Genomic DNA, 12,364 nt, shown 5'->3' with positions numbered 1-12,364 from the left:
GTCAAACCGTAAGTAGAGCAGCTGAAACACCCAGTGGCAACTAATCGGTGTAATTTCCTTTGTTCTGTCTGCTTTTCTTCAGAATCACTGCTACAATAGAATTCCTAGGGAAGACAGAAGTCCTCTGCTTCTTCAGACGTACCATGATGCATTTTCAGCAGCCTCTGCCCCAGGTAGGATTGCCCGTGCAGTAAGAAACAGTGGCATAGTTGCACCAGCAAGTATCAGTGTTCCTTGCTCACTGATCTGAGGGGTCTCAGCTTGGATATTCCAGCAGACAGCCCCCAGGGGTGTCACTATGAGCTGGTGTTTCCTCTGAGGATCCCCAGATCCAGGTTATTATTCCAGTTAATCACCCAAAGCAAGGTGTCAGAGCTTTGCAAGCAGGAGAGGAAGGTCAGCTCATGTGGTGGTCCAGACCCCCCCCAGCACAGTGGCATCCTATGCCTGGCATAACTGAGGGTTTGCCCCATGCCTGGGTTGGAAAAGGAGTGTTTTCATGTCTGTCTCCATGATTTGGGATGGATGTGAGTTATCCACTGCCTCTGTGCACTTCTATCTACCCCTCTCACACCCAATGCTGTGTTTCTTGACTTTGTTTGCTAACCAACAAGAGCTGCCTTGTGCGGGTTGTTCTGCTTGACTTGATGATCTTCAAGGTCTTTTCCAACCTAGCTGGTTCTATGATTCTGTCACTGCTGGGAGCAATTGAACCCAACACAGTCCCCAAGGGCACAGTGAGAAGCTGTGGCCTCTGCTCTCTCAAGCCCTGATTACCAGTTATGGTGGGTGACTGAGTTTTTACTGTGCAGGATGGGGACATGAGCATCTGAACAGGGTGACTGAGGCTCCTGCCTGATTGTTTTTCTTTAATGTTGCTTAGAAACCAAACCCAATATTGCTGAAATCCACCAGCTCTGCAGTGCAGAACTCATTGCACAAGGGGAAAGGAGGATTTTTATTATTATTTTCTACTTCTTTTTTTTCCCCCTTTTACAAGAAATAACTCACTTTTCTGCTGTTGGAGGGGGTAGTAATTGATCTAGAGCTTTGCAGCCTGCCTTCTGGAATGCTTTTATTTTGAATGTAGGAATAAAATTCTGTTAGGTCAAATACACAGCAATAAATACAAGCAGCACATTAGTTTTAATATATTGGATTATTCCACTTGGTGGTGACGGGGGAAAAAAAGCCCAAGATTTAATTCCCCTGGCAATGCAGGCAAAGAAAATCTCTTTCCCTGCCCATTTTTTTCCTCTTAAGTAATTTTTGTCTGTCAGCGCCAGTGCTGCAGGCTTTGACAGGCTTTAATTTTACTTTTTTTTTTAAGCTGGTATGAAAGTATGAAGTGTTTTCTCCAAGTAAATTGTCTGCAAATTCACTCAGTGCCTGTTATTTGTAGCTGTCACAGATCCCTGCCCTGATGGGATGTGTGGAGATGGTACTGTCAGGAAGGTGGGACTGTCACAAGCTGGCAGAGTAGGATCCCTTTCAGCTTCCCTCTGCTGTTGGAGTAGGTCAGTGAGTTCCACACAGCTGTTCTCTTGTTCCAGTCATGCTGGTGTTGGCTCCTGTTCCTACCCTGCAGCTTCCCAGCTAGAACTAGGATTTGCTTCTCCATGCCAACTCTTTGTGTGATGTACCACCACCCATCAGCGCCACAACATCTGTTCTGTTGCATCTTTCCTTGTGTCCTACAGGCTAGTGGTGGCTTAGGGTTCCCATATGGTGGTGAATGTACCCAGCAGTGCATGAATTTCTCCCCAAGTGATGTGCCTTGCAGTGCTGAACTCTTTCATCAAATCGTTAGTTCTGTGCCAAGCCTTCCCTCATTTTCCTGTGAGACCAATGGCATTGGATGCTTTTCCTACAAGAGACAGGAATGATCTTGCTTGTTGTCATGATAGATAGGTAGAAGGTGGCTCTGCTGTGGACCAGGCAAGTAGCAGAGGCTGCAGCAGAGATTTAGCTTGGATAACAAGGAGGAAGCATCTCGGTGTGGGGAAGGACTGTAAGAAAGGTTTTGCAGGGAGTAAAGCCTTCATAGCCAGAAAGCTTTGAAAAAAGGCTGGATGAATCTGTGTCAGGAGTGATGTACAGATGGGAAGGGGTCTGCCAGAGAAAGGAAAAGGAGGCTTGGAGTAGACAAGCCTGGAGCTGGTTTGGTTTTAAAGCATCTCTTTCCTGTGTGCAGATTGGCAAGAGAGACTGGTGCAAAAGCAAGGTAGGAGTCTCCATGTGGTTAACTGAGCCTTTGCACTGTATTTGTATGTCCAGGCAGAGTTATTGCTCCAATAAGCAGGGCTCCTCCACCAGCACCTCGACTCTATCTGATAGCAGTTCTCTAAGCAAGAAAGATTTCACAATAATCCTGCTGGCAATTAATTGCCTTTTGTTCAGCACGCGTGAACAAGATCTCACCTTAATCCAGTTCATTATTTCTCCTCGTATGGCACAGTCAACATGAAATTAGGTTTCATTTACAAATGCAGAGTCATTCCTCATATCTGGATTGGGATTTTATCTGCTTCGTTTTGCAATGCTTCACATGTCAATATTAACAAGAGGAGCTGCATGGTGTGTGGTGAGGTGGAAATGGCACCGCTTGACTTCAGGACCTTTTGGAAGGATTGCAGGTAGCAGAGCTCTGATATCATCCTCCCTCTGCCCTGTCTCCTGGCCTTCCTCAGAGGAGCTTTGTGCTCAGGAAAACTAGCCTCTTCCCCCAGTGTCTGAGGACATCCTGGCAATGCAGGAAGGCCAAAAGGGTGGTTTTTGAAATGCTCTGTGTGGCTGTGGACACGATCACATGTCTGTGGGTTTATGACTCCTGTGCTTTTCAATGCACTTAACTGTGAGTGCTCGTACAACCCGTCCCACTAACCAGGCTCTCCTTCTACCCTGTCCTCACCAGGCAGCTGCCTCATAGAACACTCCACAGCATGTTCTCCTTCTCCTGGTTCTTCTGACCATCTACACCATGCTCAGTGGGAGGCATCTTGCTGCCAAAGCTTGCTCCCCTCCCTGGTTAGCCCCATGCTCCTGTTCCTGCTTCAGTCAGATGTGTTTCCCCGCCATCCATCAGTCCGGCCAGCACTCTTATGACTTCATTGTGGTCTCTCTGCCTTTCTGGGTGCACTGATTGTGCTGTGTTTAATGGGTCTGCACAGATAACAACTCCAGATGAGTTGCTCTAAGTGGCTACAAGGGAGGTTAGCCAAGGGCATGTGTAATATAGCTTGGACTCTGCCTTGCTGGGGAGGGCTGCTGAACTTTGCATGCAAGGGAGGTAGTTGAAGTGGCAGTGAGTGCCTGGCACAGTGTAGATGGGGATGCAGACAGCCCTACTGCTCTGACCGTGATTCTTCTGGTGCTTGTGGGCTGGATTAAGGTAAGAAGATATTCTGCAAGGAAAGGACTGTTACTGATTTGAGTGATACTCTTAAATCAATGCCCTAGGATAGTGTTGGGTGAGTCGTGCTGTTTCCAATTGAGTTTGAAAGGCAGGCGTTGATCTGTGTTCAAGAAAGCTTTCACTGCTCTGATTTGGGTAGTGACAGTTTAAAAGACTGCCTGCATCCAAGACAAGTGTGCTGTGAGTGCCTGTTGGCCAAGTACTTCCAAAAATACATGGGGTGTCCCAGATGGCAGGGAAAAGCATTAGAGTCTGTATAGCAAAAGTGGGGTAAGCATTGGGGTCTGCCTAGCAAAGCTGCTCTGCAGACCATAGCAGCAGGTATGTAACGAGGAGAGAAAACACGAAGTTGAGCCTAAGCTTGCAGCCACAAGAAACGAGGTGCAGCAATGAGGAACAGGCCCACAAGTGCAGCACTTGCAGCTGTACACGGCAGCTGAGCTGCGGGTCTCTGAGCACGGCCGGAGCCCCAGCCCCGGGGCCGGTGCCTGTAGCCCGAGTGCCCTCTGCTGACACCAGCGCTCGGCAGCGGCTGCGAGGAGCTCCTCGGGCCGGAGGCAGCGAGGCCGGGATAACCGGAGGTTTTGGCATCCCCAGTGCGTGGTCTGCGAACGGGGCGGCCTTTGGAGCACCGTACCAGAGCCTGGAGTTGCTGGGAAGGTGAAGGCGGTTGGGAACCTCCACTGCGGTCTTGGCATGAGACAGAGACAGACTCTTCCTCAATACACGAGGGAGGCTGACACTGAGCCCAGAAGTGTGCTCGTGTGCTTGCTTGGCTGTGTCTGGCCATTCTGTTCCTGCAGCACCTCTTCCTCACACACCAGTCGTGACCATGTCTGTCAGGTTCTGCTTTGTCTGGGTACCTCTGTTTTACACACAGGTGGCTGTGTAAGGAGCTCAGCTCTCTTGTGTAGCTGTCTTGGTAATTATGCTCTAGTTATGCTCTCAGTAGTTATGCTTCTTCTAAAGCTTTCCAGCTTCCTTGAGACTTCCCAGTTGAGCTCACTATAGCAGTTATCTAACTCTAAAGTGCCTCTCCAGTAGGAAAGCATCTTTAGACCCTGTTCTCCCTAATATGTAAGGAGACTGAGAAGGACAGGGCAGTCATTGCCCCAGGGGTGTCAGGTGGAACTAGATGGATGGAAGGAGATGCAGGAATTGTCTTAGCTCAGTGCCAGTGCTGCTCACCCATGGACTTTGTTTTTCCCTGAGATACCTGTACCGGTATGGGACAACTGAAGGAGGGGTGGGAATGGCTGTGTCTGAACTGCAAAGGGAGGTGTATGCCCAGAGGATGTTTCTGCACTTAGCCCAGTGGTTTCCACTTCTTTGGAAGTTTACCACTCCAGGCATGCCTGTGGACCCAAATACAAGGATAGTTCACTGCCTTTCCAACCTATTTGTGACTATGCTCATCTCAGCTGTAGCTTTAGGCTAATGCCCCACTGTCCTGGCTTTCAGGAAGTGGTGTTCCCAGTCCCTACAAGCTGTTTGATTTAGGGGAAATCAGTCTCCTAAACTATCCTCCCTTTTACAACTGGCTGGAACAGCTGTGCTGCAAGCAACAGGGAATTGTTAGATAGATTTTACTCTCTTTTTCTCCCCCCATTCCTCCCATCCCCAGTCTTGAATGCTTGATGGGGGAGGAAATTTCTCCATCTGTCCACAAACCCCCCAGATGGGTAAGAATAGATGCTTCACACAGAAAAATTCAATTAGACTTGACAAGAGATGTATGCTAGTGCTTCCTTGCCAGGGCCCCAGCTTGCTCTGGTCTGTTCCTCTGCAAGAGACTTGCTGTAAAAGCTACTATGGAAAACAAACCCCAACCACCCCTTTTAAGTATAATGGCATTTATAGCCAGGACTAGCTGTGGTGGGCTTTGTAGAAAAGAAAATCACAATGGGATCTTGTACAACTGCAGCCACTAGGATGCACTTGGCACCCAGGACATGCGATGCCAGCTGCTGAGAGCAGAAGGAGCTGTGTGGAGTGCTGTGTGTAGGGCTTCTCTTAGTGGCACTCAGTATTAAAGCAGGCAGGGTAAGAGGTGTGTTCATGCTGGTGTCTTGGCCAGGAGTGAGGAGATCACACCTTAAACTGTCTCTCTACCTCTCATCATCCAGCTGTTTTGAGGGCTGTTTTGAAGGACATTCCTAGTCTTTGGTGTAGCTCACTACTAAGCGGTGTCTGCACCAGAGGTGGCTGTGATGCACTTTGGTTTGATGTGCAGAGGACATAAGAGCAGGGGTGATGGAGGGGAAAGGCTTAAATTCTGAACTGGTTCTGGACTCTCCTGCGTCAGAACCAAGGTTGAGCTCACAGCAGAGCTGCAGATAGAGATGACCTGGAGGCCATCTGTCAGGGCTGGGCTGTGCAGGAGCCTTCCTGCACCTCCTCTGTGCCTTGCATGAATTCCCACTGTGCTTGAAGTGCCCCTTTGCCTGCCTGCTGCTCTGCCCATCAAGTGCTTCTGACAGGTTCAGGCTGCTGGGTCAGGGAACAGAACATGTACCTTTTTCAGGGAGACTCATGGTATTATCCAAGATACAATGACTCCTGGTTGTTGACATCAGTCCACCTAAATGAACAGAAGACACGTACTGAAGCACAGGACACAAACAGCCAGCACACAAGGGAAGATCCACACACAGTTGTGTCACTTTATTGTGTTTGCCTGGCCTGTGGCTTGGTATGGCTGTGGTTTGGAAGCATCCCAGTGCAGAAAGCCTGGTGAAGCAGAGCATGCATGACCAGCTTGCAAGCTCTCTGCTTTGGCTACAGTTAATAATAGTTACACTGCACTTGTAATGGTGCACTTTGATGCAAAGTGGCATTCAAGTATGTATGTGCTGGCAGCCCAGGAATGGAAGACAGATGGATGGACGCAAAAATGTAAGCACCTTTCTCTCTAGGCAACACCAGCTCTATTAAGGGGATGCTCTTCTGAGAGGACTCACAGCAGGAACAGGCTTGGTTCAGGGAAGCTTTAGGTGTCTGTTCAGGATGGTGGCTCACAGCCTTCAGTGATATCAAGAGGCACTAGTGGGAGTATGTATGAAGTGCTGTCTTGTCAGTGAGCATATGGAGTGGAGGCAGACATGTACTTTTTGCAGACACTGCTAGTAGGCAGAAAGAGCAGAGATTAAGGTGGGGCTACTAGCAGCTCTGTCTGAACAGTACCGCCTGCCTGCCAGGAGATGGCTAGGGTGCTTGTCGCATGAAGTGTGCAGGGGCTAGGAAGGAGTAGATGAGTTTGAGTTTGTCCCTGGACCCCCTCCCCAGTTTGCTTCTAACCCACTTCCCTAAGGCCTTGGCATCTCTCCCCCAGTAATTACTGTTGCTTGCTCTGTCTGAGGGAGCTAAACAAAGCACCAGGGTTGAACACCGGAGAGATTTCAGTTCCCAACACTTGATAAATGGATGCTGGGAACAGCAGAAAAGGATCCAATCCCAGTTGCTTTGCATTTTCACTAAAAATTCAACTAACAGCACTTGGCAGCCAAGCTGGAGCTCCTCTGTGGCCAGCAATGACATCTATGGTTTATAAATGGGAGAAGCTAAGGTTCCCATGAAACAGTTGGTGATGCTTCAGATGTGACAAGGCTCTGGCATGTTCTCACACACAAGGACTATGCTTTTCTTTCTTCCCTTTTTTCTACTCTACCTTCTAAAAAATACACCCGAAGTGCCCCTTAAAGTTAAGGGATGCCCAAGTCTGGGAAGCAGGCAAGGTGCTAGTGGCTTAAAAGCAAGATCTGCAGGACCTTTGGGGATCTCACAGCTGACAGAACATCTGTGCAAGAAGCGAGGCTGTCTCTCCTGTTCACAATCCCATTCGCATTCTTTGCACAGTCCCCTTGAGGAAGGGGCAGATGGTGGCCCCTGGCATCTCACATGCGCGTTAATGCGCAGAAAGGCTGTGTGCTCTACAGCCTGGAAGCAGCACCATGCAAAAACCATCCAGAGGCCATGGGATGCCCTGAGGGAAGTCAGCTCCAGCATGCAGGCCCCAGTTCTGCATGGCTATGGCTCCACTGTCACGCTGCTGTTGGTCACACGTACGCCGTACCATCCCTTCCAGAACAGCGTGTCCTGGCCACCGTGTTCAAAGCGGACAAAGCGGACCCCAGGCCCATAGTTGGAAAAGGTGTGGGAGATCTTTGGGATGAGACACAAAATGGTTATTAGTAATTGTCAAACCACCATGAACCTACCCTTTAGTGCATAGAGCCTTCACCCCACCTGCCTGAGTCACACCTACCAGGTTGGGTGACAGTGAGGACATTTACAGTGGGAGTTACTAGAAGGAGCTTTGATCCCATTGTTTTCAGAGGCCATTGAACCTCTTCCAGTTTTAGGCATCTCCTTCATCTCACACCTGCAGTGGTGGCTCAGCAAGCTCCCAAGTTTTATGTAAGGTAGCCTCCCAGTATAATCCCTGTATTCAAACATAGAGCCATGCCTCTGCAGAACACAACAGATGCCCTTTCCTCTAGGAGCATGCTCCTGCTTCTCTCTGCTTGCAAACATTCCCAGTTCCTGCAGGTTGGGTGTTACCTGCTGAGCCCAGGATGTAACTCACCTCAGTCCAGTTGGCGTCATTGTCCTGTGGGATGGCAATGGTCTCACTTTTGTACTCAGCCAGAATATCCTCGTTCTCTGACAGCAGCTTCACACAGAGCTCATAGAGGCAGCCGGCATCACTGCGCCCTGCATACCTGTAAAGGAGACCTGCACTGCAGAAGGGCCAGAGCATGCAACCACATCTTGCTGAATGGAGGCTCCATCTCCTCAAGGTACTGGAGCCTTGGTTTGAGGTGGAAATCTGCAATGGTTCCTACCCCAACCTACCACCTCCCCTCATTCACAACAAAACCTGGTCTTTAGAGGCCACACACACCAATTTGAAGCTTGTGGTGCTGTAAGCCAAGAGCCAGCCCTGTCCCACATCTAGGGGATCCTGGGAGCTGAGGTGTTAAGGTCCAGGGCAAGTATATGCCCTTCCTTCTCTTTCTTGCCTCTCTGACTTCTGAGGCATCCTTGCTACTTACCAGTCTCTTACCGCAATTTTAGGCTGGGTTGTGTCCATCAGCTCTTCCCAGTAGCCCTCAGCCCGTAGGTCAATGACCTGAGCCTTTCGACACCACCTGAAACACAAGATGTTAATGGGTATCACAGTCTCTCCTGGGACTGGGGCAACCAACAATGTCCCCTTCCCTGAATAAGAGAAGAAAGCAGCCTTACTCGTAAGATGTAACGAAGTACTTATGGACTTCTTCACTAGGGAATTCTTTTCCAAAGTCTCCCGGAAGCTCTTCAATTTTCCAGCCATCACCTCCATTCTCTACCTCTCCCCAGTGCTGCAAGTCTTCTGCAAAGGGCAAAAAAGAGACTTGTGTGAGTCTCAGTTTCTGTGGGCCTGGGGAACCTGACCACATATCCTGGGACTTTTTTCTGGCTTGTCAAAGGAATGCTGTGGAACAGGTTGCCCAGAGAAGCTGTGGCTGCCCCATCCCTGGCAGTGTTCAAGGCCAGGCTGGACCTGCTCTAGTGGAAGGATGAGCTTTAAGGTCCTTTCCAACCCAAAGCAGTCCATGATTGTATCAGTTTGTACATAGACTAGAGAGATGTTTGTTAAGTATGGGTCAGGCAAACACCTTTAGTGTGGCTGAACTGAATCTTAACAGACTTTAACATTCCTCACCAAAATAGCCATGTACAATGGCTATGTGGGTATATTTAAGTACTTCAAGTATTTAAGTACTCCAGAGAGATTATTTAGGTGTTCTCAACTGTGTTTCAATACTTCCAGTTTTATAACACAAGCTCAGCCTGGGGAGGGATGCTGATTGCTGCATTTCTAAGCTTTCTAAATGGCTAAGTGGTATTTCTAGAAGCAGTAGTAAACACTGGACTCCTCTGGTCTCAGCCACAGGGAACCTGGGTATTGGAAAAGCTTCCAGAAAGCTAATCTGTAAACAGAATGGAGCAGCTGTGTTGATACTGCTTTAGTCTGTGATGTGTGAAATGTGTTTATTGCTGCTTTTGTTGAGGCCTGGTTACTGCTGCTTATTGCTGAGCATCATGTAGATCTGGCAAGCAAAGTTCATAGATTATCATCATAATGGCAACTGGGGGGTGTGCACGGCTCTGACAGGCTGCAGGAAGGAAAATACAGATAAGGTTGCCTGAGCTGCTTCCAGGAAGGAAGCCTGAAGTGCCTGGTGAGCTACGGGTAGACCAGCTCCTGAGCAAGGAAGGGCTTCATCTACTTCTTGCTAAACCAGGACAGAAAAATCTAGAAATGCAGATGTCCCTCTTGATACTGCACTGGACAGGGGCTCTGTCTCCCCTGTTACTGCCCTGCACAGGGATTGCAAAGGATGTTTCTGTCTCAAATATGATTTGGATCCCTGCAGCTGTTTATATAAAGTTGATGTCAAGTAGAGCCCTTTGCAAAGGCTGATTATCAAAGGTCTTCATGCCCATTAAACGACCTGGCTGCATTAAGTGATTTGACTCTTGGGCAAGAAGAAAATGCTACAACCTGGTAGCAACTAAGATCTTTTTTCCAAAGACTGGAGATGCCCAGTTCCAGTGACCGGTCACCTCTATGAAATCCTGGGACTTATGCCCATCTCTCACCTTCACCACATGGGTTCTTGAGGAGATTCTTCCTTTTCTTACTCAGGAAGTAGAAGTTTTGCCAGTTCTCTGCATTCTCCTGTGACTCTGCTCCAGTGAGGCCTTCCTGCTGACACTTCAGGATCCAAAGGGCAGCTCCATCAACCAGGTTCTTCCACTGGCAGCAGACCAGGCGGCAGGCCAGCACCAAATCCACCGCAGGTATGGAAGCCAGGATCCTGATCAGGACTGCTTCAGGGAGGGACTCCATCCTTGGGCCAGACTGGATGAAGCCTTCTGAGAAAGAAGGGGGAAAGGAGCAGTGACACAGACTTCAGATAGGAGGTCCCACACACACAGTGATGTCAAATGCTGATGCAGTGGGGAAAAAAAAGGGAAAATCAGCATGTTATCTGAAAAGCATAATTTTGGGACATAGATTGCTTCCAAACCTTAAGACCTCCTGACTCCTATTAAGTTAATGCCCTGAAGCACATGAGTAGATTAACATTTTCTGTTTTAAGTGAAAGCCATTGGTTAAATCCATCCACAAAATGCAAGTAGTTGACAACTGCAGTTTGGACGGTTCCCAGACTGGAATCTGTCCTTCCAGAAATCTCTGCTGCTGCAAACCCAGCTTTAGCAATTACTTTCTCTGCAGAGGGAGGCATCTGGGTGGGTTTTCTGCCTTTAAGAATATCACCAATGATAAATGCTGCAGAGCAGCACCTGAATATCAGTGGTGAGCATCCTGCCAACCCCATTTGCAATGGTTCATTCTATATATGAAAGGGTTTTTTCCCCCTCAAGGGGCTGGCACTTAATCTCCTTCGTCATGAGCCTGTATAAAGCATGGATCAGAGCACAACAGAAAATTACTCAGTTGATATTCTCTAATATTCATTTTTTCTATGGCCTTATAACCTTCGGCAGTTCAGTCACAAGTGTGTGCTTTAACTGCATGCGCTGATTCTGCACTCTGACTCCCAACTGCTCTCTGCTGCCCTGAGCTCTTGGGCTGGGTGCTGCAGGAGTAAGGGCAGATGACTGTGCAGACTGAGAGCCGCTGTCATTCGGTGCCCTGTGACACTGCTTTTAGCTCAGCTGAGCCCTGATGCTGCAGTGTGAGCAGCTTCCCAGCAAACTGCAGAGCTGCAGCCAAACTCCTTACTAAGCCTAGGAGAGCACTAGGGACAAAGCAGGTGAAATATTCTCACATGATACATGATGAAAGAGTGCCAGATCAGGCCAGGAAGGGGAAGAAACAGGAGTCACCACTGTAACAGCATCCTAAATCTAGGTGTTCTGGATGCAAAGCTGTCATGTGTCCTCTATCTGCACTGCAGACAGCAGGAGCAAACTGTCATTTAATATCCCCTGGCTGTTATGGGGGTAGCATTGGGGATTTCCCATTTCCCTTCCCAACCCTCAAGCACAGTCCTGAAGACTATGATTAGTAAAACAGAGAGGGATGGTGCTGCTTTCATTGCACAGGCCTGGTGCCGGAGCCTGGCTGGAAGCAAGGATTCCCAGCCCTCCGGGAAGGGGTGACAGTCCCCTTCCCACCCCGATTCGCTTGGTCTTACACCCAGGCCGCCCTCCCGGGTCGCTTCCATCCCCTGCTCTGGTTCCTCGCTCCCCCCCGCGGGGTCACGGCGCACCAGGACCGAGCACTCTTACCTGCAGCGCTGCTCGGCCGCGGCTCGGGTCGGGGCCGGGCCGCGCTTCCCTGATAAAGGGCCACGGCCCCGCGGGCACCGCCTCCTTCGCGGGTGCCGCCTCCTTCCCGGCCGCCCGCCCCGCGCTCCGCCCCTGCGGAAGGGCCGCTCCCGCTTCACATCCACGTCCGGGGGCGCAGGTGGGGCCGGGGCCAGGGTTGGGGGGCACGGGCGCTGCTGGGGTAATGGCGCGGGGCACGGCACTGTCCCGCCGGGGGGCCGTGTCGGTCAGTGGCAAACACTCTACTTCTCTCCCCAAGCTCTGCGCTGTCGGTGCCCGGGGGCTTCCGCCGCGCTCACCGCCTCCGGTCTGCGATGACAACCATTTGCGACCTGCCCGAAGACGTCCTGGTGGAGCTGCTGTCGCTGCTGCCCGCCCGGGACCTGGTGCGCACCTGCAGGGTGGTCTGCGCGCAGTGGCGGTACGTGGTGGATCTGACCACCCTGTGGAAGCGCAAGTGCCAGCGTGAGGGGTTTTACCTGCAGAACTTGGACAGGAACGTCTCGGACTGGAAGGTCTTCTACATGCTCTGCCACCTGAAAAGAAACTTAATCAAAAACCCCTGCGCCGAAGGTTTGTTTAATTATTTATAGTAGAGAGGAC

General features: G+C 50.0%; 2 protein-coding genes across 3 annotated transcripts in view; one reads left to right on the top strand and one right to left on the bottom strand.

The window, feature by feature from the left end:
• LOC308228211 (F-box only protein 6-like) overlaps nucleotides 1–12,364 on the top strand; it is a 55,070-nt gene that overhangs the window by 40,019 nt on the left and 2,687 nt on the right. Inside the window, exons 2-3 of one of the 2 annotated variants that reach the window (XM_080631400.1) lie at nucleotides 10,110–10,264; nucleotides 12,021–12,334. In XM_080631400.1, coding sequence (XP_080487526.1) covers nucleotides 12,076–12,334 — 259 coding nt within the window. In that variant the 5' untranslated portion in view covers nucleotides 10,110–10,264; nucleotides 12,021–12,075. Of the gene's footprint in view, nucleotides 1–10,109; nucleotides 10,265–11,864; nucleotides 11,901–12,020; nucleotides 12,335–12,364 lie in introns of those variants that run through there. The other variant, XM_080631401.1, reaches the window with a different exon arrangement.
• Nucleotides 7,442–10,313, bottom strand: FBXO2 (F-box protein 2; the record flags this gene model as incomplete). The annotated part of the gene is made up of 5 exons (XM_080631403.1): nucleotides 7,442–7,576; nucleotides 8,001–8,136; nucleotides 8,470–8,565; nucleotides 8,663–8,789; nucleotides 10,064–10,313. 5 exons carry the CDS (start codon nucleotides 10,311–10,313, stop codon nucleotides 7,442–7,444), a joined length of 744 nt encoding a protein of 247 aa, XP_080487529.1.

This window comes from Psittacula echo (assembly GCF_963264785.1).
Source record: "Psittacula echo genome assembly, chromosome: 17".
Taxonomy (NCBI): domain Eukaryota; kingdom Metazoa; phylum Chordata; class Aves; order Psittaciformes; family Psittacidae; genus Psittacula; species Psittacula echo.
This window is presented reverse-complemented; position numbering and strand designations above follow the sequence as displayed.